Genomic DNA, 27,142 nt, shown 5'->3' on the forward strand with positions numbered 1-27,142 from the left:
TCTTCCTGCCTCTGCTCTTTCTGTTCCTTTGTACTTGTACCAGGTCTTCGTTCCTTCCGCCTCCTCCCCTTACCTTATTATCATCTCCTCTCGATATTTTCTCCCTCTCCCCCTCCCGCCAGGGCGAGCATCGTTCAGAGAAAGATCATCTCCTTCCAGGATGAGGGCTCGCTCACAAAGAGAATGTGCGAGAAAGGTAAGCCAGTCATTACCACCCAGGAGATGAAATCCTCTCAGCCTCTCGGGGAGCTCTTTCTCCTTCACCTCCCGTCTGTGTGCCGTCGCTCCTTTAAGGATATTTCACACAATGTTCTCAGTGGGTTTTTTTCCCCCTCTGCCCTCTCATCTCTCAACGTGCTCCATCGTCTTCCCGCCTCTTAGAGGCTGATTGTCATAGCAGTGCCTGCATGGTAATGATTCTAAATGAAATGCAGGCCCCACCCTGCTGTGCATGACATTGAACGGCGTGTGTCAAGAGACGAACGGTGTGTGTCAAGAGCATGTGCGTGCATGTGTGTGCACATGTGTGTGTGTGTGTGTGTGTGTGTGTGTGTGTGTGTGTGTGTGTGTATCCAGTGTCCTGTAAATAAATAGGATGTTTTTCACTACTCTGCAGAGCCACTACATGGAGAGGCCACAGACAGACCCCTGCTGGACTGCTGTGCATGTGGCACAGCCAAATACAGAGTCACCTTCTATGGGAACTGGTCAGAGAAGCTGCATCCCAAAGATTATCCAAGTATGTTATCAACAGTTGCTTAAAATCCCTTAAAACACCACTACTTGTGTCTCTAACTTATTCAGCCCATTAACACTCACCTAAAATCCGCTTTTCACCCATTGCACTTTCCCTTAACTTAGAGCAGTAAAAGGGTTCTCATCAAGGCCCCCCCTCCTCTTGTGTTGGGTGGATATAACCTTGACGTGACCTTGCTGAGAATAAATTAAACCAGGGGATTACTGCCCCCCCCCCCCCCCCCAAAAGCTTGTACTCTGGCAAGCCAGATCAATAGAATGATTAGAATGAACTCTATGACTGAGGGACCCAGGGAAAGAGATGCTGTGAAATGTATGAGCTTGGGAATCAGGGGGAAGAAAATAAAATAGTGTGTTGTTGATTTTGGGGGGCTGAGAAAGGTTGGCCCATTTTTATACACTTACAGACACATCACTTAAGAAACAGTTGCACTGTGGATGGTGGAAAATGGCAATGACAAATGACAAAGAATGAATCTTTGGAGTGACACAGTGCCACCTGTCATGTGGCTAATTTTACCCCCCTCTCTCTCTCCATCTCAAGGAACGAAATGCTGTCATGTCCTCCTACCATAAAGGTTATACTCTGGCACATTATATTTCACCTGTGTCAGTTTGTCACGCCATGGCTCTCTACACAAGGTCATTTTGCTGTTGTCCTGGAGTCCAAGTGCAGATGGGTGAGCAGCTTTAGAACAGGCTTTAGAAGACCATGGTGGAGGGTAGGAGCGTGGGAATACGCTGATATGGAAGCTGAGACTAGTGAGGGAACTGAAATCTTACCAAGATTTGTGAGAAAAAGGGTTTTTAGTGTGAGCAAGCCAGTACAGTACAGATGGATCATCTCACGCTTTGCCCACTAAAATCTCTGCAGAGACAAACTGAAGGGCATCGAGTTGCATGATTGTTCCAGTTTGGATGACTGGAGGAGAATATATTGTATATACATAAAGTTTGAACATGTATTTTAGAAGCATCTTTTGATTCCGGGACTTAAGATTATGAATCAATAAGTCTATTTAGCAGCAACATTTCAATATATGTCATATGTGTAGTCATATGTGGTAATGTAACCAGTGCATATACAAGACATTTCTTTTATTATTGTAGTTTTAAATTTATGATCAAATTTAATTGGAAAAAACAGTCAAATTCAATTATTCCACATTTAGGCATATTGTTTCCTCAGTCTGAGTTATTATTAATTACACTGTAAAACATGATGTGTTTAGCATGCTCAAATGGCTTATGGACACTGGAGGTTATTTTAGTTGATAGAGGTTATTTTAGTTGATTTAGTGGTAAATTTAAGTGACAACACCAACTTAGGCAGTTGGTCTCCACCTGCCACTTCAGAACACCCATTAAATAAAGGTTTTTGTTTGTTTGTTTGTTTGTTTTTAAACTGTGTAATTAAATGATTTATTGATGTGATTCACCAAATCACAGTATTTGTTGCAGTAGAGAATTAAGGCTTTGGGATTAAACAGAGTTAGTTTTAGTGACTGCATTCAATGTCTTCAGCAAAAGCTATTTGTGGTTACTGTTTGATGGGCCATCTGTCATGGCTGTCGCTGGGCTAATTATTGGCCAGAGCTGGAGTAATTGGGGAGCACGATTCCCATCGATTGGGCCGTACAGGGCAGCACTGTGTTCTGGGACTTGGTGTCAGGGGTTGACAGATGGAACCTTTGTGCCAGGTTTACCTGACCTGTAACACTGGTTTTTTGTAGGGAAGCGATGCCATAGAAATACTTTGAGATCAGGTTGCCTTATTATATTAAGTAGACCAATACATTAACTGAAAATGGCAACTAGGGTTACAGAACAATACAATTTAACCAATCATTTCAATTGGAAAATGGACATTTTCACTGAAGTACTTTGTACAGTGTTCAGACACTTACAATCATGAGACTCAGGTGATTTACCTCCAGCTAGTTTCTACTATAAAGTTACAAGTATATGTGAACTATGAAATCTGCAATTCTTCCAGGAAGAGCCAACCACTGGTCTGCTATCATTGGGGCATCCCATTCCAGGAACTACGTGCTGTGGGAATATGGAGGCTATGCCAGCGATGGGGTCAAACAGGTAGCAGAGCTGGGCTCGCCAGTCAAGATGGAAGAGGAGATTCGTCAGAAGGTAGGGATGCAAACAATATTGAAAGGCATATAAGCTATATACAAAGTCATTGGGGCATGGGAGTGGTGCATTGGTTAGATACTAATTAAACCAGTGTGTATTTTGTTGGAAGTATTTTCATTAAAAATATGACTTGTTGTTTGAGGCGAACCCTTGTTTTTATTTCCATCTGGGCTTTAGAGTGAATTAACGTAGTGCATGCTTTACACTGCTTCTTTATCAGGTGTCTGTCTTGACCAAACACATTAGTGCTAAACCTGCTCCTCTAAACACCTATTGCTTTAATACTAATTTACTTCACAGCAAATTGGATGCTTTATCTGTGTTGTTCTTTAAGATGTCTGGTAACAAACTACGGGGATAGTTTGATAAAATAACACGACAATTGCACTGGGTGGTCATTTTATTATCGAGGCAGTGGAGCAGTGTAATTATATGGCCATGAAGGAGAGACAATGTCTGAGCTATAGGAATGGAGTTACTGTACAGTTTCACATCTTTGCATGGTTTTATCTTCAATAGATAAGGATTACTGTTTGCACAAAATGTAAAATGCAGAGGATAATGCAAGGATTCAGCTATCGTGTTCCTTTTATCTTTTAAATGATACAAGTCTATGGAAAGGGTGAACCTGATTGAGCCATTAAGGCTTTCGATATCTTTTCTTCTATCTTGATACCATTTTTTCTTGATACCCGTCTCTTACCTGCCATGTAGCATTTTGCCATTTTGGGAGGTTTGAAGTGCTGACAGTAAGGTAGCTGACCTGGAAGCACAAAAGATCTTGTGCTCTTGAGAGTGTCCGTCAGAACCACTAATCTGCACAACCCTGTTCTTCTCTCTCCCTCTGTCCTTCATCGTCATGAAGAGAAAGTGATCAGTGCCACAGGAGTGTCAGTATTACCGTTTCATTACTGTTTCAGTATTAATGACTTATTGAACTGTAAAAATAATGCAGATTTCAAGGGTTTCTGACAATAAAGGCCTTTAAACTGACACACACTGTGAAATGGGAAAAACTTTGAAGTATGATTTATGGAGCTAGGTGCAGCTCTCAGCTTAGGCCCATGCAGTAACGGGGAGCTGCACACGGTGCTGTATTTACCATTATATAATTGTACTAATAAAGTCTTCCTTTCTGTCTGTATCCATTCCCATCTCTACATTCACATTATTGGCTGATGTCAGTTCAGAGAATACATTTAATCTCGTCATATAAGTCTCAGTCAGCATAGTTCTTGTACTTGCATTTTACATTGGCCCACAATCGGGGCGATGCAGATGGTGGAGTACCAGAGAATCTGATAAGCCGTCTGTCGGGGAGGTCTGATAACGAACAGCTGCAGCAGGAACCGTTGGGTAAAGGTCTGGAGGGAGGAGTGTTGGGATCTATATCTGTGATGAAACACATCTCCTTCTCACACTGACGAGGACAAACCGCAAGGGGACAAAAGCATCTCGGTTCTGTATTTGAAAACGTTAGGCAGGCAACTCTGTGATAAAAAGGCAACTGTTATGTGCCTCCAACTGTGATATCAGCACTCGCTCTTTTCCTTTAAACCAGAGGGCTGTAAATTACCTTTAGACTCATGAACTAAAGTAGATATGAAGTAGTGATTCATAAATAACGCATGTCTGTACACTTAAAAGGTCCTTTAACAATGGCTTTTAATACCAATTGTATAGTGAGGGGTCAATACACACATTTATCATCTCAGTTGAAACAAAGCACCTCATCAGTTACTTGCACAAGGGGGAAATGACTCGTGTGCTTAGAAAGGAAACACAGAGACTTTTGGGGAGAGCAGCAGGACGTGAGACACATCTGACTGCTTCGTTTTTTAGCATTTTGAGCACACTGTACATTCGTGTGGCCCCATTGCTTCTGATACAAATATAGTGCAGGCAGTTAGGGATGTTATGATGAAGAACATTTCTCCTCTATGGTTATCAGACACCCTTCATTGTTATTGACCCTGCGCAAGTCCAGGAAGAGGTTTTAGCTGGAGAATAATGGTGGCATCATAGCAGGACAACAATTCTGGAGGGAAAAAATGGACACCAACACAAACCAGTTCTGCTTTAAGGGGAGAGTGGGGAAGTGACAGCTGTGCATGAACAAAGTGCAGAAAAAATGAGAAAAGCCAGCAAACAGAACAGAGCCCGGCACACAGTGGGTGGCAGAAGTGACATGATTTGGGTTTTGTGCACAGCTGTGGTGGCTGAGCCAAGCAGGTGTGGCGCCACAGATGAGCTGAACACGGCGCAGAGCGTGATGATGATAACAACTTTACTTAGCATAGATCGTGCTGGTCTGCCTCACCTTCACAGAGAGCAGTGGGATGTGCACTTCCATCTGTCCGTCCTTTGGGTGAATCGGTAGCATCTCTGCCATTTGCATTCTTTAATGGCCAGTCGTGTGAGCACTGTTTTGTTTTGGAGCATTTTTTTGTCAGAAGCTTGTACTGATGACCTGCTCCAACTGTTTCCTAGGGACACTTGCAAGTCAGTGCACTGAACATTTTATTTTTTGTTTGTTTTTTTTTTTTTTCTTACTTTGTTTTTTTCATTACTCAATATCAGGGGAGAGTAAAGTGAAAACGGAAAAAAGCCATTTTCTCCAGCCACGGCAAACATCCCTAAAACACTTCCCTGTTCCCTGAAATCCTTCCTGCCTCTGCGAACCCCTTCAGCGATTGCCGGGTGACCTCAGTGATGAGAATTTGATTGCTTGCATTCCCACCCCTATAATTCCATACCTGATTTGTGGCAGGCAGTATGGCCAAGCTGCATGTGTGCGTATCTATCAAGGTCTTTCTTAACACATTGGTTATGGATTCATTATATGCTTTAAAATAGCGGAAATGCATATATGCCATGCAATAAAATAAGAATAAGGACGAACAGTTCTTTCGCATTTGCTTGTCTGAGGCAAAAAAGTTTAGAGAACACATATCTTGCCTTGAAGAATTCTTTGGACAGTGCAGAAGCACAGAGCTCTAACTGAAAATTAGAGACCAAGGGACAAGGTCATTCATTCCAGTACTTATTCATTTGGAAGTCGGTTCCCTGTTTTCCTAAAGCATCCTAGAGCACGAGTGTCTGTTTTCAGAGCCATAATATGCTGTGTCCCCTTCTGTTTTCCAACTGAAAGCTTCTCTCGTCTGAATCGGGTCACAGCAAGACCCATGAAATGTATGGCACCGAATCCCCCGGCAGGCCATTCCTCCCTCGCTCCTAGGAACAGCCAGTGATTTGTCTATGCAGTCAGCTATTACCGTGGCTCAGTGTGGAACTAATGAGAAGGCCTGCTGTTGTGGCACCTTTAATGGTTGCCTAGCCTGTGTCTCTGGGAGCAGTGGCATAGGCCACTGGTGGAGCCCTGATTGGCTTGTGAAATTCTCAGTGTCCTCTAACAGTGTGAGACATAGCTGGTAGTTACCCTCCTGCATCACAGACCTCCAAGAAGCACCGCAAGCCCTGCTGGGATTTACATGAGATAGAGTCTGATCATTTTCTAGTTCGCCACTCTATTTCCTCTCCCTGTTCTTGACCCCCTACACACTCCGTGTGTGGTGTGCATCAGTCTATGATGCACACTTGACTGTCTGAACGGGTCACGTCTCGGTATCATGTGGGTCACGTCTATGTTTGTTCAGTTTGACTATGGCCTGTCTTTTAGAGTATTTGAAAGTTCAGGCACCAGTCTGAGAGCACAGTGAATGCTGCATCTGTGGCTTCTACAGCCCTCTACAACAGGCCTGGCTCTTGTCTTGTACACCCTCCAACACAGCTTATTGGACTCTTTGAAGTGTAACTCCTGCTGTGTTTGAAGAGGCTTTGCTGCCTTTTAGATCCTGAGGTGGTTGTGGGAAGGCAATGTTTGTTAATTAATGATAATATCTCTTGGGCTACCTTCAAAATTTCTTTTTATTCTTTAAATGTGGATTAGAAGTGTATTAGCTGATTGATTAGCTGGTTGTATTCTAGCTGTTTGGTACATGTATTTTCCATACATGGTTATTAGATTTTTAAGTTTGGTTTTCCAAGGTATGTTTATGTGGTCATCTAGCTAGCTTACTGTAATATTTGTCTGCCATATCTGTATAAACAGGATATAAAAAATAAATGGAACTCCAGATATAAGAAAACCTCTGGAACAAAACACTAGATGCCAACAAATAAATACATTTAAATACAGCTTATTTAAATCCCAACTATGCAACTGTAAGACTTTCCTGTATTATAAAAGTCTTTGACTTTCTATATACAAACTTTATGAAAATAAAGAAAAAAAAGATCTAATCATCTAAAATCAAAAGCTATTCTTTGTTTAGTGTAGATGATAAACTGGTAGTTGCAGTCATTTGCTCTGCTGCATGACCACCTTAAAATCCTGCCTTAATGTTTGACATGATGGTATCACATGAAATGATGTCCAGTCAGTATTCTGCTAGAGGTACAGTATATATCTTGAGTGTGCTCTCTCTCACATGCTTACTCTACCTACTTCCACAGTGCGGATGCTGTTCTAAATCTCAGCACACATTCCTCTAATCTTTAGTGTTGACTTTGACACTTTCACATTTCTAATTAATGAGCAGAGTAAAGGTGCTTTTCTTGCAGGGCATTCATTAGTTAGACTGCAGTGATATTGATCAGGCTTTGATGTTACAAACAAAAGAAAACAAAACAAAAAAAAGATTTGGGAGTTTGCTGTCACCGGCTCAGATATAGAAAAAGTTGGAGACGGTTTCGAATTGTACAGGAACTGTCTAATAATAAACCTACACACTGTGTCTACTCTGGTTTTGTGAGAATGTACTGTGTATTGTTTTAGTGCATGCATTAATGTTTTGTGTGTGTGAGAGAGAGAGGAGAGAAAGAGACTTTGTTATGAAAGCACTCACAGATGCTTCTGTACTCTGTCAGTATCAATGATGTGCTCAGTGTGCATCAGGGAGAGCTCATCTCAGCATCTGTGTGACCCATTCAGCAGGATCCTTGTCGGTGCAGCTCGAAGTGCTCTCATTTATTCCTTTTTATATCTCTTTATCCCTTCTCCTTCTCCCTGGGGCCTCCTCTCAGATGAGTCTGTTCATCTTAACACAGTCAGCCAATCCACTCCCCTCCCTATAATGGACATCCTGGTAATGACCAGTTGTCCTCTTCCTCCTAAATCCTCCCCAAGTCAGTTCCTTTACCTCAAGGAATGCTTCATGAATTGTTTCTCTTCCTGTAACTTTTATACATGTGGTACTTTTTCACAACATTATACACATACTGTCACTGAGCAGGTTGGGAATTAGAGCGTACGGAGCACTTTGTTGAAAAAATGATTCAACCTTTTTTGGCAGAGGAGGAAAAACAGTGGGAGATAAAATGTTTTATTAGAACATACAGATGAACAAAAATACTGATATTATTACAATTAGTGTGTGTTGTGATATGTTTTTAATATATCTGAACAGACTTAGCGCCATGGCAAACACTAGTTAAGTATAACTAAATTAGCAAAAATAGTTTAATACTGCAGGTCAAGCATTTGAGTGTTGACTGTTTAATAATGGCTTTCTGTTTTTTTCTGTTCCATTTGAACTAGCTTTCATTATTCTAACATTTATCTTGTATTTATCTTTTTTCTTAGGTGTGATTAAGACGTCTTTCTCTGTGGACACGTTACAAATGAGTTTTTTGTTGGTTTGTTTTTAGACATACACATCATAACTCACATTGACACAACATATGCATTTTTAATATGATGTAGGATTAAACAAACTTTGAAGTAACAGACTCTTTTTCGTTGTGTAAATACAGTGACTTAAGGAACATGGCATTGCACGCCAGGGACATACTGTATGAGAGTCTCTTCGTGCTGACAAGATGGATGCCCAGATTACTTTTGTCCTCTCCACAATCCAGCCTCCCTCTGTTTGTGTAGGACGAGTTTGTGCACACATTTAGGCTCTGGAGCCAACAGCCTGGATGGAGATCTAAGGCTCTGACCATGAACTTGTAAATGTGATCGCCAATGTGTAGCAGTTCAAAGTCTCAATAGACTCACTGCCTTGCCAAGGCCTTCTTCCTTTTTTGACTCCTGGTCAAGACACCTCTGCCAACCAACGGCAGTGTGTTTTAACATGGCATACTCCCAAACATAACTAAATAATATTTCCCTGCCATGAGTACCCAGGATTCACTTTAACACCCTGCAGAGGCAATAAAATGTGATGCATGTTGTAGACAGTGACCTTTACCCCCGAATGTTGCCCAAGTGTCTGGGATGGAGCGGCAACTACATAGAGTCATAAGCTATATGGGCTATGGATGACTACCTCGAAATTTCTTCTCACCTCTGTCACTTGTCCTCTCTTCCTCATGGCTATTCCTGGGCTTTTCCTAGACTGTTCTCTGGCTTTTCCTGGGCTATTCTCAGGACACACCTGGGTTGGTTCCAGACCTCCAGGTCATACTGCCTTTTCTTGATATTCTATGTAGGGATGCCATCTAAATGCCTCCAAACATTGTTTAATGTTATTCATCTTAGAAATTTCTGGAAGTCTGTCAAAGAGAGATTTGGGAGCTTGGTCGCTCACAGAAGAACGGAGGCAAAGTGGAGAAGGAAACTTCCCTGAAAAATGTTTTGGAAGGAAGGAAAGTTATTTATAGTCTGCAATCTTCTTTCATTCTGTAAGGAATAGGTAAGCAGAAAGCATGTGCATATTTGACCTGGAAGTGCTTGTGTGTCTGATGAGATTTGGCGTATTGAAGTCTGCCGTGCCTTTGTTGGCCTTGATTGCAACTCTTGAGACACATCTCAGCAGATGTTCAGTGTCTCTGCTCTCCTGTACAATGCCATCTGCTTGATTTGTTGCTTATGAAAAGGACCCTCTCCTTCAAACAGATTACGGTATTAGCCACAGTGACTCAGCATCCTCAAGCATTCCTCAATAACAATACCTTTAAACACTTCATGCTGCATACGCAATTCCATGAAGCCACCTGACGGCTAAGGTCATAGTCAGGGATGTCTTAAACAGTAGACTGACATGAAAGCCCTTAATTTGAAACATGTCGGTTCAGACATGGCCAAAATCAACAGGTGACTTGGCAGACATGTCAAGCATGCTGATCTCCATCTCTCTAGGGCTGCTGGGATCTGGTGCATGCAGGTGTCACTCAGCTCTCCCCCTGGTTGCTGGCTTACGCATGGTTCCCCAGCCTGACGGAAGGAGCTCTGCTCTGAGAACACGCCGCCACGCCCAGGTCCTGGTCGGCAACATCTGTTAGCACATTAGTGTGGTTTAGAACACAAAGCTTCCCACTTCTCCCCATACGTCCCTTGCTCTGATGCAAACTGAAACTCTCTATCTATCTGTCTACACAGCAAAACCTCCAGTATTGAATCAGCAATGCAATACAATTTAGTACACTATTAAATTAACTTTTAAAGAGTACATTTGTGTCCAGCTGAAGTCAAATAATCAATGTAGATGTAAATCTAACACTAGGGATTTTGCTATGTAAGAGCCAGAAGTATTTAACCTTTCTGCTTTCCCTTGACACTTATATTTATGCCCATTATAAGCCAGCAGTTGAGGCAGAGTTAGCTAATGGTCTCAAACTGCTCATATGAGCCTCTCTGTTCCCACAGCAGAGGCATTTTGCAGTGTTGTGCTGCATATGAGTGTCTTTCATCTTTGAGGCGTACCAAAAGCACCAAACCTGCATCGTTCTCTTGAGCAAATCTTTTAACCAGGGCAAAAGGCTTTGATCCTCTGTTTATCGTGGGAGCAGCTTGATAGCATGTGGTGACTTTCAACTAAGCCTCCTTTAGTCAGCTCCTCAGGCGTGAAGAGCTAACACATGCACGCATAAACACACGGGCACGCAACAATTCTGCTTGTCAAACTCAAGGCAGAAGACGTGATTGAAGCCCATGATTCTTGCAGGAAATTTCATGAGAAGAATATGCATTTATTCAGTGCTTTATAGGTGTAGGATGAGTAATGCATATCTGCATTCCTGATAACAATCCTAAGAGTCCTAAGTATAAACACGCACAAAGAACACACAAACACATACCCATATACAGAAACATACACGTCATGTAAAGTCAGAATTATTCTCTTGGCCGATTTCTTTTCTTAAATTTTTTATAGCTCCACTGTCCTTGTAAACATTATAAACCCAAATCATGTGTACTGGCTTATGTTTAATTCATGTGATTCCCTTCATAAATCTATTTACTGTAATGGCCATACCTGTGCTGTGTTCACTATGCAAATGAGCCCTCGAATATGAAGGGCTTCATCCAAAGTAATATACATCTGATTTATGCAGGTGCAGGGTTTGGTTCCACTCTGTAGAATCTTCTAGACCCACGATAAACCTGGAAGAGCGAAACACAACTTTGCATGAACCAAACACACACCCAGCCCACTGGCTCACTGTACTACACACACAGCCCACTGATTATACTACACACCCAGCCCACTGACTCAATATACTACACACACAGCCCACTGACTCACTATACTACACACCCAGCCCACTGATTATACTACACACCCAGCCCACTGGCTCACTGTACTACACACACAGCCCACTGATTATACTACACACCCAGCCCAGTGATTATACTACACACCCAGCCCAATGATTATACTACACACCCAGCCCACTGACACACTATACTACACACCCAGCCCATTGATTATACTACACACCCAGCCCACTGACACACTATACTACACACCCAGCCCACTGATTATACTACACACCCAGCTCACTGCCTCACTGTACTACACACCCAGCCCACTGACACACTATACTACACACCCAGCCCAATGATTATACTACACACCCAGCCCACTGACTCATTATACTACACACCCAGTCCACTGATTATACTACACACCCATTCCACTGACTCACTATACTACACACCCAGCCCACTGGCTCACTGTACTACACACCCAGCCCACTGATTATACTACACACACAGCCCACTGACTCACTATACTACACACCCAGCCCACTGACCCACTATACTACACACACAGCCACTGACTCACTATACTACACACCAAGCCCACTGATTCGCTATACTACACACCCAGCCCACTGACTCACTATACTACACACACAGCCCAATGATTATACGACACACCCAGCCCACTGACTCACTATACTACAAACCCAGTCCACTGATTATACTACACACCCAGCCCACTGACTCACTATACTACACACCCAGCCCAATGATTATACTGCACACACAGCCCACTGACTCATTATACTACACACCCAGCCCACTGACTCACTATACTACACACCCAGCCCACTGATTATACTACACACCCAGTCCACAGATTATACTACACACCCAGCCCACTGACTCACTATACTACACACCAACCCCACTGATTCACTATACTACACACCCAGCCCACTGATTATACTACACACCCAGCCCACTGACTCACTATACTACACACCCAGCCCAATTATTATATTGCACACCCAGCCCACTAACTCACTATACTACACACCCAGCTCATTGACTCACTATACTACACACCCAGCGCACTGACTCACTGACTACACTATACACACAGCCCACTAACTGACTATACTTCACATCCAGCTCACTGACTTGCCATCTCAATCATAGTCTAACAAGCAAGACTGTGTCAGCTCAGACACATTTATTTCACTAGAACTCAACTGGTCTGATGTCACCTTTACCTCAATATTAAAAAAACACAGTATAGAGTAGATTGATTTCAGATGCTGTGTACCAAGAAGGCCTCGAATACAAAGCACATTTTGTAGCTTTGGGCAACATTCTCTCAAAGTCATCCAACAGAATGTTCATACTGTAGACAGAAATAAATCCATCCTGCAGAAATAGTAATCCATTACAAACACAGATTCACAATATTCACTGTGAACAGGCCACTGGATTTTTCACATACAACTACATTTATACACATTTGTCCAGTGAGTCATTATTTTTAGTACTGATGTGCTGAAGATATGTATAATGAAAAATATTTAAAACCAATTGTGTTATCATTCATCAGCCTAATTACAGGTCAAATTGACTCTTGATGGAACAACACATCGTTATGTTGTAATTCCAAACAGTTGGCAGAGGAAGCAACTAATGGTGGACTAATTGAGTTGAATATTTTACATCAAAGTTAGTAAAATCCAAGTCCGTCTGCTTGTTTACGCTATTATCCAACATTTTGGGGATTTTGACTCAAAAAGGAAATAGCTGCCTTAGAAACCAGAAGATTTTTTGCTGACTTCCTCTTGTGGTTTCTGGATGAGTCCTGTGCTGATGTCCCTTGAATGTGCCATGCATTGTACCACATAGACTATAATAGGCCTTGTATAATTGGGGCTGTGAATGACAACTGAAGAAATATATTTTCAATTCAATTTCCTAATGTAACATGCAATTATTATGTGTATTGTGCACATGCAGAAAATAAGTGTTCTGTAGCTTATATTGAATAATTAATTTTAAACTGCTAGAATAGCATTTCCATGCCTGTCTGGGCTTAGCATTACTAGTCTGAGAACTGCTAATTATAAGGTTTAGCCACCTGAGGTAATTGTACAATGTTATGTCTAATGTCCACAATCAGCTACAGTATGGTGGGAGCTTAATGCAACATGCAGCACTTGGAGGAAGATGACCGTGGAAACGAGAATTAAGCTGTGACAGTATTCTCCCACTGGGCCCATGTGCCACTGTGTGTGCGACTGTGTATGCATATCTGTGTTTTTAAATGTAAAGCCATCACTGCCCACACAGACATGTGCAACCACACATTCTGTTCCTTCTGGGTGCAGGTCACACACAGATGTACTGAAATACCCTGAATGTTGTGTCCATGTGTACCGTGTAATTTCGCCGCATGGCAGTCGTCTCTGCTAAACAGTCTGCTGCTTGCATACGGTATTTCTCACACTGGCTGCTGCAGATCTATGGAGGTGGAGTATGCAGGATGAATCGGCACCTGAAGGACACTCAAAACCTGTTGTTGAATAATTAATGAAAGAAATGTTACAGTAAAGTGTCCGTGCCTGTCACCACTGTTCTCTCCACATCACATGGAGCTCAGTGATTGGACAGAGATGATTAGAGCATGTGGCTCTTAATGTGTATGTAGGGTAGAAAATGTTTCTGCTAGTGAAGCTGTTGCTAAGTTTAGGTAGCAGCGCACATGCACACGCACACACACACACACACACACTTTGAGAGGGAGGCTGGCAGACACTGTGCTCTTCAGTGTAGGCATGGAGCTGACACCTGGAGAAGCTGACCTAATTGGAGGAGTGAGAGCCCAGTGAGTGTGGCAGTGGTGGCGGGTTCTCATCGCCAGAGCTGATGGTGGTAGGGTCAAGGGCAGGAATGGGTGTGGACAACCACCAGGTTGCTGATGTGTCAGAGCAGCAGGCGGCAGCTGTAGGGGACTGTGAAGCTCTGAGAAGATCATAAGAGCAGGATCCTGCTAGAGCAGATGTTTCTGTAGTAATTTATGGTGTGGGTTTATGTCAGGAAATTTATGGTAGAGTATGCTCATGTCTTTTGTGTCGGGATTCACTTTCATCCACAAGGGAATACATTTTGCCAGTGAGATATAAAGTAGATGTGAGACACACACACACACACACACACCGTCAGGGCCCTCTACGCCCTCTCAGATGGCCTAAAATATTCTTAAAACATAAATATATATAATATAATGTATCCAATTTTATTTTATCTACTTACAGTTTGACAATCGACATCTAAACAATTGACAGCAAATGACAGCAAAATTGACCAATCATATCTTCCCTCTTAGTGGGCGGGCTTAACTGTATGATAATTTCCAGCCGCTGTGGCGACGCTAGCTGTCGTTAGCGTACCACCGCTAGCTAGTTTCGATTCAGTCCTTTGATGCTCTCGTGCGCATTGTTTACATATTCCGCCCCCGAGGAACACGAAGCTGTGAACCTTATTTTGTTGGAACCTTATTTTGCTTAAGAAGTTATCTAGTACAGATGTTATTGTTTATTGCGTTTCTAAAGCTGTACTGTCGTCTCAATTTTTTTCTTTATTGCAGTTAATTAGGAGAGGAAACATTTTATTTTATTTATTTATTTTATTTTTGGGGGGGGGCAGGCCCAGGTTTAATGGTCACGGTTCGCTACTGATATATATATATATTGTGACGTCGGGTGCAGCGCGAAGGATGAGACACAAATCCCGGCTTGGTCACAGACGTCACGTTTATTGTGACACAGAATAGCGCAGTATGCGCATGTTTAAACACGTAACGTAGACCTGAAACGTTCAGACTTAGACAACGTTCACAGAGAACATTCAGACTCAGACAACGACGAGCACAGGACACTGCGCGAGCGCACATTAAATAGACAAACCACATTAGCCCCGCGTGATTATGAGACGATGCACAGGTGAGACGGATATTCACAAGACATAACCGCACCCACAGACAACCACAGATGCAGACGAGTACACCTGGACCACGTAAACACACGCCCAAAAGGGAGGGGCCGGGGTCCTCACCGTGACACACACACACATATATATATATATATTATATATATATATATATATATATATATATATATATGGCTTCCTTAAGTAGAAAGTGCTATTTTACAGGCAAAATATAGCATCTGTTTCTGTCTAAACTCCTTTTAAAACTTCTCTCAATTATTTTCATTTGAGCAACATGTCAAAGATGGATGTTAAAGAACAGGAACCATTCATTAAGAGTCATGAAGGTAGTCATTGCCTGTTCTGAGCAAGGGCCTCCAGCTGGAAATATAAGGCCCAGAGAAACACTGACCTGCTAAAAGAACAGTGGTCCGATGGGGAAGAGCAGAGGGGGAAAACAGAGAGATATAGATAGATAGCTCAAATTAGGTCAGCCTGGCCTGTTACTACAACTTACCGCACTCTAAATCTCGTCCTTCGTCCTTCTAAGCTCTCTTTATTGTCACTTGCGCAGCTCTGATGAATGGCTGTGGAGGTCTGCGTGAGCCAGCATGCTTTCTGAGAGCCTCTGCCCTGGCCACAGTAGAGACCTTAAGTCAGCTAATCAATTTCAAAACCCCCTGGGGACCGCAGCGAACCCCTGTAACTTATCACTTTTAAGGAGGGGCATATTTTACTTTGTCAAAGCCAAACTGGCCTCTCTGAAGCATGCATAGACCTGAAAATGTATTATGTGCTCATTTTCTACTGTACTTGAGATATCACCTGCTCTCTCTGAGAAAGGATGAATTTGAAATATAAATTGGCAAACCTGATACTGACACAAATTATGCAAAACCATCTTACTATGTTCTAGAGTTATTCTATGTGTCTATTAATTCTCTTTTTATGGATCTTGAGAGTGAAAAGAGATAATTGTCTGTTTCCAAAAGACAAGCGGCATGTCCCGGCATTTACTGAGCCAAACGAGACCAAAGGAAATCACAGTTAGTTTATACAAAATATATCTACTTACCACTCGTGATTGCGATTCCATTTTTTTTCTCTAGCCTTTTTCCTCACCCAGGCCAGTTGCCACTTCCTCCCATGATTTGCTTTAGGAGAAGTGCACATGATGAGCTCTTGAGAGAGTTGCTGTCCTCCGTGGTACTGTGAAGCCAGTGATCCTCAGGAAAGTAAACATACTGTTTCCATTTTGAGAGCATGTTTGTGGCTTGTCTGTTGTGGGCTTTGTAAGCGGGCGAAGTTTGGGGGGCTGAGTACCATAGATGAGAATTCTCGAAGCAGAAAAAAAGCTTTGATGGATATCAAACAGAATGAACAGGATGTGGTCCAAATGTGAATATATCCATGACCAAGGAGAGATTTAAGTGTTCTGCATTTAATAATAATAACATCAAAAACATCAACAAGAAAAATCTTTGCAATTACAATAGGTTTCCTAATAATAATAATATTAATAATAATAATAATAATAATCATCATCATCATCATCTCAAATGCTTTTATAACTTGATTTGATAACTTTTGTGATTGTCATTTATTTTACGGAATGCCACCTGTGTTCTACGGCCAGTGAGTATCCATTGTCTAAAGGCCTGTTTTGTTTCTAAAAATGTGTCTAATGGCTTGATTCAAAAGGGTTTTAGCAATTATGATTGTAAAGTAGAATTCCTCCCCAAAGGAACCTAAAGATCTGTGCTTGACTGTGTGTTAGATATACTTAATTTAATATAATTTAGGTATTTAAGAGAGTTATGTGGTTTTGGCTACAGTTTGTAAATTTGCCTTGAGAATTGTTTGGTGTTCACTGCCAGGCATAAGAGCTATTATATCCTTTTGAGTATTGGTACTGTGTGAAAATTGTTCTACTAATGAGAACAGTTTTAGCAGCTTTTGAACCCTAAATGTATGCTAGAAAATCAGTAATTTAATCAACCGAGAAACCTTTATATGCTGTGTGGAGTAGATGGTTTTCCATATGCCTGTACTTACTGCTTAATGCAATCTCAGTAAAGAACACAAACCCCTACATTCAGGGACCTGCACCCCCCAAGCAATCTGTGTCATTTCACCAAATCATTGCATTATTCATTACAAGTGATCCATATGGGTTTCTGCTCCAGTCAATGGAGGCTTTTCTCAAAATATCAATGGTGTGAATAAATAATGAGGTATTTGTGTGGTAATTACTGGTAACGATCTTTTTAGCATGATGATTAACTCTAGGATGTGCAGCTGGGATTTGACGGTGCTATAGAGAGGTTTCAGGTCCAGCTGTTGTTGCTTAGTGTGGCTTGATACACACCTGATGAACCATCCACCCATGTGTATCTGAATGTTTATATAATGTTAAGATGCATTGGCTTGTTTATTATAATTAATACATGCTCAGACTGGTCAGATTGTACAGGATAAGGAAGAGCCATAATTTGCCTAAGATAGCCCAGATGTAAACACTGCCCCCTTCCCCCCATCCAAAACGGGATAAAACTAGTCTGCTATGCTATAAAGAAAAATAACTTTCAGCTGGTGCAAAAGCTGTGAGTCTACAGTTCGGTCAAGGTACCAAATGCTGGCCAATAAGAGAGAAATCGTGTTATTTTGCAAGAGGTACTTTGGAGGTACCCTATTTTATGTCCCTGTCCACCTAAATTTGTGAAGCTGGCGGTAGGCCTAGGTGGACTGGCAGGATAAAATAGGGTCTCTGCCAGCTCACGCTCCTCTCTGGCAGCATATGCACCTGGTTTTCCGGCCAATATAATTCAAACAGGAATTTTGGGGAGATTCAATTGAAAGAGGATTTCTTTTATAGAGGTGGGACAGAGTTCAGCTACACAGAGATGGTAATTTGCTCTGGTGTTTTTGCTTTTCATCCTAAAAAAATATGGACGTCATATGTTCATACGGGGTTAGAATATTGTCATCAGTAATCACCTAAATTATAGTACCTCCCTGGGTAAAATATAATCTAGCTCAACTTGGGCTTCATACAGTGTATATTAGAACAGTGTAGGTATGTTATTCCTGCCTACACATTCTTTGCCTCAGAGCTCATTATGACCATAAACAGCTAAAATGTTCAACCTGTCATCAGTGTGCAAGGTGTGTGCCAGACACAGCTGCTATGCTCATGACACCAAGAAGTCTCATGAGAAAATGATTTCTGCAGTTTTCTCCAGACATCTTCCCATCTTATTGCAGTCAATGTCAAGTCAGGACGTGCAAGTAAGACAGCGGCCATATTCCTGGCTAATGCCATAGGCTCTCAAGAGAAGCCATTGGACACACTATGAAGTTACCCCAAGGCAGGCTGAAATAATTGGGCACACTTAACCATTCATGCATTCTTTCAGGGTTGTGCCTGAGGGTATTTTATGTGAATGGTAGGTATCATTTCAGTTCTCGGATATATAAAATCGAGATTTTTTTTTCCTAAAGGTCAGATGATGCATTAGCAGTATTGCATATTCAACAAAGTGGACAGCACCGACTTCAATCAATACTGACTTCAGCAAAAGTGAAAGCTGACATTTTAGTATTATATAAAACAAGAACCAAATCACCCATCACTCTCCGCTGTGAGTGACGTTGCAAGTGAGACATGGGTTACCATCTGTGCTTCACATGTGCTTCCACTGGAGGCTTGTTATTCTACTCAGGCTGTGATGGTTATTGGTGGCTAGAGTAATTGTTTGGGTTTTTAATGCTATCAGAGATGTAAACTGTAAATGAGCCATTGGGCCGAGTGTCTATTGAGCATAAGAGGCGAGGACCATCCAAACTGACGTCCCACTTAATCATATCTGCTACTAAAAGTCTGAGGTGATAATTTTTCTGCACTAACACTCTTGACTGTCCTTTCAGTCATTACATGTCGGTAACTTCTTTACTTGCCTTAAAAGGAATTAGATATGCTAATTCAAGCATTTCAAATAAAATGGTTCAGTCTGCTTGTCACTGTTTGATGGGAATTATCTATGCTACATAAATTCTGCGGTATAAGTGGCTCTTCTGAGTCGAGTAAGCGGAAGATTTATTGTTTGTTGTCATGTTCTCATGAGCATGTAGAGGAGAGACACGTATGCAGGGCTGCTGAAATAATCATGTTTTCACTCATTGGAGTTTTTTAATGAGGAACCAATGTGACTATGTAGACCTTTAGTAAGTTTACAATACGCATTTAGGCACAGTTGTATTGTGATCTGTTTGATGCTGACTCATACATTCTCTAACAATAGAGATGCAAGCCACAGCTCAAAACATGGACATCAGACTGTTTATGCCTAAATCGATCACATATGATTTTACTTTATTGCAGCTTGTTTCTTCCTTGTTGTTAGATGTTATTTTGGAACTTGGGATGACTGGAATCAAGACTGAAGATATTCATATGAAGTTGTGTGTAATGCAACTGCAAAACAAACAAAACAACACCTAAAATTTAATTTCTATATTTCACACAAGCATATTATTGTATGACAGTAGTAACGACACCTGACTTGCTGGCATCCATACAATCAGCTGTCTGCACTGCTTACATTTTATAAGGCCAGTGATTGATCACCTGCACTCTTATTAAAAATAAAGCAAAAAGGTTTCTTTATAAGGGTGTGATAGAATAACTATTTTTGGTCCCTGAATAACCTTTGAATAAATGGTTCTTTAATGGCAGTTCACAATCTGTAAAACAAATTGAATTGTTTTCTTTCTGGAAAGCTGATCTCTCATCTCAAGCACGCTTGCTGTGGTTCCAGTTGGTATACCACCAGGTATACACAATGCCAATAAGTGACTTAAGCCAACAGACTGTAGCGTACTTTATTTATCATCATTTAATTTGGTCATGGATATCAGCTAGCTTCTGTGTTTCTGTCTTAGACTTAATGTTAACTATATAGCTCAATATTAAACTAACTTGCTTGTTTAGCTTACTAAACCAGTAAGCTCAAAGTATTTCTATTTCTTCATTAGCTATCAACCTTTTTGCTAACTTACGTTAGCAGGGAACAGGAAACAGGGCAAGGCTACATTTCTTCTCTGTAACATTATAGAAAATGTTTAGTTTCTAAATAAGCACTTTAACGGTGTTATTCCCTTTGTCTATACCAAAGTAGAACCCACAAGACCGTTATTTGCAAAACATTTTACAAAATCACATATTAAGAAGTTTGTCATTGTGGTTTTCAGTTTTGTCCCATGTCTAAACTGCACATTGTCGGTCCCTCCTTATCTGTCAGATGTAGCGTCAGTCTGTCATGCTGCCCTCTTCCCTTTATCCCTGCATGCTCCGCATAAATACACACGTTCGTTTCTCACTGAGGGATACGCTGTGTTTCTCTAGCGAGCTGCCAGATCTCGCCAGCTGTTGCAGAACCACCCTGCTGGTTCAGGACAACCTGTCTGTGCATCTGTAGTGAGAAACATCACCAGGACTCCCTGGTATCGGCAGTATTGTGTTGCAATAACACAAATATGTCCAATAAAGCTCAGTGGTTTTCTTGTTGCACACATGCATTGCTGGTTTATGAGCAGACATTACCTGACACTCTGATTCTACAAAATTGCTCAGAGCCTAAAGCTCCAGGGTATTCAGGCCATGGTGCCATCATTTCACTGAGGGATTTCATATCTATATTTAGCTGACAATGTGATGCTGATTCCACAGTGGCAGAATGCTTCGCTGTAGCTCTTGTATGTATAAATTATGAACACAGATAACACACAGATAACAATTGTCATCTGAAAATCATATCCGATTTTAAACAAAAAGGTATAATATATATTAAGTATAATATAATGTATAATATAAAAGATATAATATAAATAAAAGGTATAATATAATATTTATTTTCATATTTTTTTATAGACGCCTGTCCACTGTAGTTAACACCACACTCTTACTATATATAAGATACATGAAAAAATATATATATTGAAGAAATGATGTCTGTGATCTGATTATATCAGTAAGTTAAATATGTACATACATACACAAACTCTTGCTTTATTAGGCAAACCTGTTCAACATGGCAGCAACTCAGTGTATTTAGGCTCAAATAACTCAACTCAAGTTTAAGTAAACATCTAAGTACTGAGGTTCTCTGGGTGAAAATACATTGTTGATGCCAGAGGTCTAAAGAATTTACCATATTTTCCAACGGTAAATAGTTTGTTGTACTTGCTAATAAAACCCATATCTTATAGTCGTGGTAGATTTTATTTTGTATATTGCCATATTATTTAATTCTATTCTTATCAGTATGACAAAGTCAAATTCCATTCTATGTAATTCATGCAGCACAACAGCTGTTTTTACTCATCAAACCGACACAATGTCCTCATGGTACTTTTAATTTTCCTAATCCCTGTAGCACAATTGAATTTCCATTAAACCTATATCTATATGGTAAAGTTACTTTTGCGCCCCCAGGTCTAATTATCATGTATAACCTTGCATGAATTATAGGTTTAATGTAATCAATATAATTTTTTCATCAAATGTAAATTAAATTTTGGGCACATTTAAAGCCATTATGGATGTAACTGCATGTCTAGCAAAGTGTAATATATAAACAATGTGCTACATGATTAAATTGACATTTTGTGTGTCTTTAGATACTTATTTTGAATTGATTTTGTTATTGATTTGATAGTTAACTGAATACAGGACATGTGTATAAATGTAGGTATTTTGTGAATTGAGATATTAAGAACACTGCACTAATGTAACAGAAGAAAAATCCTTATTGATTATTGCCATATTTATCAATCTGTCTAGCAAGGAGCAACATCATTTGCTGACAATCATTAGCTAGCTAGTTAACTACAAACAGGCTAAAGTTACCTCCGTAGAGTCAACAAAGCATTAGTATTACTAGTTAAAATTGCAGTGAATCTAGCACAAAGCAAATGCAACATGATTCAAATTCTGTGATGGAGCATGTACTGAAGGGAATGTGCAATTGCATGAAAGAAACACCTCCCCCAACACCCCCTGTGGCACAGCTCCTGAAGCTGCCACCAGAGGCACAGTTCCCCCCAGGGACTTGCCCAATGGTGAGGGCAACCTCAACTAATGCGGCCGGAAACCTGCCTTAGTCCAGCCTCTGGAGGACTCCAGCCTGGGAAGAAAGGAAGTCAAAGTCCATGCCCTCCCTGGGGTCCATACCGTGGAACACAAACTGATCCATTTGGCTCAAATCTTCTTGTGGCGAACATGCCTGGAGACATGATGACATTGATCATCCTACACTGCAGCAATCTGTGACGATCAATAGGTCCTCTGTGCCTACCAGTCCGTTCTTACATGGTGAAGTGATCATTGAAACCTGGTAGCGGCGACATTCAACCCTGCGGCGATTGGCGAAGAACACTGAATGTAGAACCCCTCCTGTCCTGCTGTGCTGTGATGATCCGTGTTCACTGATCAGCCCTTCGTGATCAATCCTCCTCATAACCCCAGCTGGAGACCACCAGAAGGAACTCCCTGAGACTCCCAGCAGGGCATGCTTTACCTTCCTCCTGAAGGTTTGAAGCAACGTGTTTGGTTCCGTGTGGACCCTGTCCAGGAACACAGCATATGCAGGTTTCGAGAAATTCCAGGGGGTTCTCCCTCAGTATTCCTGGCCAGGCATCATGGGATCCATGGGGGGAATGTACCATTCTGTGACAGACATTGTGCTCCCCAAAATAAATCAGCAAATTAAACTACAGATGAAATTTAACTAGCCACTTTCTCATCATTTTAGCATTAGATGCTACCCATTTGCCACTATCTTTGTAGACTGCATATCAAATGACTAACCGGTAAAAACTGAATATCACCCAAATTTTCAAGGAATCAATGGTAGTCGTATTACAAAGCCCCTTAAATAGGAGATAAACTGTTGGATTAGATACAAGATTGCCACGGTTCATTATTCGTGAAGAGAATTTGCCCCTTAACAAGATTAAGGTAATTAATATGTATCACACAGCTGTGTGGTTCGTCTAAATGCTGCGTGATGCTCATCTTTAATTTTGATGACCTTTTTTCTCCGATTGCTTGTGCTGGGTCGTGTAGAGGGACACTTTGGGGTGCATGAAGGCAAAGTGACCCACCTGTTTGTTTGCGCTGCAGTAACCATTACAGGGAGAAAAGCTTAGAACAAATTACCCAAGATCCCTTTTGTGAATTTCATGAATAATCAGATGCAGGCATGAATTAGGAAGGATGCTCAGCCAGGTTGGATGTTGCTGCTTGGGTAGGCAAAAACAAAAAGATTAAAATAATTTCTTTTTTTGAGGAAAGACGGAGATTTAATTAGGCTATTGTCTGAGCACACCATTAAGAAGTGAGACAAAAATAAGGTGCACATTTTAATTAAGGTTGGAAAGTGTTATCAAGAAATATGTGCAAAGAAGTGACACTTTCTTTGTTTGTGCTATTTCATGCAGAACGTGAGATTAAGTTTGCTTCTATTACTTTCGACCAAGGTGTTAATGAATGTCAGAATTGAAAGGTGAATTGGCTTTATCTTTCCCCTCAACAAACAACAAAGGAAGAAATAATTAATTCGGTATTCTGAGCAATAAAACGTCAGGAAAAATGTGTCTTAACTATACACTGCACTGAAAAGTGCTTTGGTTATGAAAATTATAACAAGTTAAATGGGTTAGCGATGAACATATGGTAGCAGTGGGACAGTGGTCCTTCATCTAATCACTGCTACCCAGCATGCTTTGCTGTTTTCATCATTGTACACAATGCTATTTCCTTCAGCGTAGTTGTAAATGAAAAAGTTCTCTTATATATGTGGTATGAGAAAGTGTTCTTTTTGTACTTTTTCTGGGTAAAAAAAGGACTTAGACAAGGACCAGTCATTTTCTATTTAGAATAGTTAAAAGATTATTGCAGAACTACATAGAACTACATATCTAAATTCTAAACCCTTCTTTTTCTTTCCGGTCTGCATTTTTAAGCATGAGCCTGACAGCCACAGTGTCACATATGTCGCCATGAAACACGTCTTGGAAAAGTCTCAGTTAATGAAGTGTATGCAATTATTTTAATGAGAAAGGTGTATAGCACCAATAGGTCAAAATCATTAATATGACAGTCTTGGTTGGGATTAATTAAATAATGGGCACATTACACATATCTCATTCAACCAGGCATTCCAGTAGAGCACAGTGGTAGGAGCCCCAGATTATTAGGGGGCTGGATACAAGGAACTAGGAAGTTTGGGTGCATTCTGTTTTATCAGTGCTAGCATGATCACAGGAAAGCAGCAAAGTATTATTTTGCATGATTGCATGAAGACCCATTTCTAGTGTTGACATGATGTTTTGGTTTCTATCAGTACAGACTGCAAGGGTGTGTAAATGTGTGCAAATGTGCTGTACATTACCACCCTGACTGCTCTGCTCTACTGCATCAATGATGCCTGCTCTGGTGTTGTTTGCCTAATTAACTAGAGTCATATCGCCTGCAGAAATATAAAGAATAAGATGTCAGGACATTCTCACACCACCACAGTGAACTGGCATTAGTGTAATGACGGTGGTAGGGATGCACACACCGCGTTAGAGAGAGCGAGAGAGAGGTGGAACCAAGTGCCACAATAAATAACAGAACTAAAAGGAGCGCCTGAATAAACGCGGACTGCTCAACGCGTAAAAAGAAATAAAGCAAAAACAAGGACGTCAGGGGAAGTAGCTGACTAATAGCAAAAAGGCTATTCAAACAAAAACCCTTCCCATACAAACAGCAACGGGATAGGAAGGTAAACAGGTTGAGGAAAACTTGAGGGAGGTCAGTAAGCGACGCAGGAGAGGACTCGAAAAAAGACAGAGAAGATAGATAAGAGAGATAGGTGGCGAGACACCTAAAGAGGCAAACGCTGCAAAACAGAGTAAGAGAGAGGCTGAGAGCGTAACGGCATAACCACAACGAATCAGCAATGATCCGTCTCCACTGGCTTCCTTAAGAAGCCATGGCAACAGGTGAGACAGATCATTGCTGATTGCGTTGCTGGAGTCTAGGACTGGCTCGGGTGCCCCTTGTGGATGTAGATGGCACGGCATCCGAGCCAGCCCTGACAGAGCCCCCCCCTCTAGGCCCGAGACCCCGCGGGCCCAGAGCGACAGCCCTGTCACGATGGAAGTCACGAATAAGAGAGCGGTCGACAACCCGAGAGGCGGGGACCCATGACCGTTCCTCAGGCCCGTAACCCGCCCAGTCAACGAGGTACTGGTCCCGACCACGAACACGGCGGTGATCCAACAACCGAGAAACGGTGTACACCGGACCGCCATCAACCATGCGGGGAGGCGGCGGGGCCGGAGCACGGGGCATGTGACACAAAACAGGGCGGAGACGCGAGACGTGGAACACCGGATGGACCCTCATGGAAGGAGGGAGCAGTAGCCGGTAAGAGACGGGATTGATCCGCCTGTCCACCTTGAAGGGACCCAGGAACCGAGGGGCCAGCTTCTTGGTTCCACCACGGACTGGCAGATCCTTGGCGGAAAGCCAGACCCGCTGCCCGGGGCGGAAAGACAAAGCCGGAAGACGGTGCTTGTCAGCGTTGCGACGGTAACCGGCTGAGGCAGACAGAAGGGCCCTACGGGCCTTACTCCACGCCAACCGGCACCGCCGCACCAAGGCACGGGCACCCGGAACCGCCACCTCGTCCTCCTGGTCAGCAAACATAGGAGGGGCATAGCCATAGAGACACTCAAAAGGTGACATCCCGAGGGCAGAGTGCCATAGGGTGTTGTGGGCGTATTCGGCCCAGAGGAGCTGGTTAGCCCAGGAGGAGGGGTTGGAGGACGCCAGGCACCTGAGAGTCTGCTCCAGGTCCTGATTGGTCCTCTCGGTCTGACCGTTGGTTTGAGGATGGAAACCCGAGGACAGACTGGCCTTGGCGTTAAGCAGACCCAGAAAAGCCCCCCAAATCCGGCTAGTGAATTGCGGCCCACAATCGGAAACCACGTCGACGGGGAACCCAAAATGCCTGACAATATGGTGCAGGAAGAGCGAGGCGGTCTCTTTGGCAGACGGGAGCTTGGGGAGGGCTACGAACCTAGCTACCTTGGAGAACCTGTCCACGATAACTAATATGGTAGTGTTGCCACGGAAGGGTGGCAACCCCGTAACGAAGTCCAAAGAGGCGTGAGTCCAGGGCCTGGATGGAATAGGCAGGGGGCGAAGAAGACCCGAGGGCTTAGAGTGGGTCGTTTTATTTTGTACGCACGTGACACAGGTCGAAACGAAGTCGCTAACGTCCTTATCAATCCCCGGCCACCAAAACCATCTACGAATAAGTTCCGCCGTACGACGAGAGCCAGGATGCGCAGCAAAGGGTGAGTTGTGACCCCATTCCATGACCTTCTTTCGCAGGTTAGGGTGGACAAAGAGACGACCCGATGGCTCACCACCTGGGCCAGGATCGGCTGCTAACGCCCGTTTAATGGCGGTCTCGACCTCCCATTGAATGGGCGCAACAATTTTGGAGGCCGGAATGACCGTACTGGGCTCGGTGGAGTCGGGGGGTGTCTCCCATTGACGAGAGAGAGCATCGGGCTTAACGTTTTTAGTCCCTGGGCGATAGGAGAGGGTAAACTCGAAGCGCCCAAAGAAAAGTGACCACCTGGCCTGACGGGGATTGAGCCTTTTGGCTTGCTGGAGGTAGGCCAAGTTCTTGTGGTCGGTCCACACAAGAAACG

General features: G+C 42.3%; 1 protein-coding gene across 1 annotated transcript in view; it reads left to right on the plus strand.

The window, feature by feature from the left end:
* spon1a (spondin 1a) overlaps positions 1-27,142 on the plus strand; it is an 80,674-nt gene that overhangs the window by 19,546 nt on the left and 33,986 nt on the right. The window contains exons 4-6 of the mRNA XM_076992510.1: positions 123-196; positions 617-739; positions 2,753-2,901. Coding sequence (XP_076848625.1) covers positions 123-196; positions 617-739; positions 2,753-2,901 — 346 coding nt within the window. The remainder of the gene's footprint in view (positions 1-122; positions 197-616; positions 740-2,752; positions 2,902-27,142) is intronic.

The sequence above is a fragment of the Brachyhypopomus gauderio genome, chromosome 2 (genome assembly GCF_052324685.1).
Source record: "Brachyhypopomus gauderio isolate BG-103 chromosome 2, BGAUD_0.2, whole genome shotgun sequence".
NCBI lineage: Eukaryota > Metazoa > Chordata > Actinopteri > Gymnotiformes > Hypopomidae > Brachyhypopomus > Brachyhypopomus gauderio.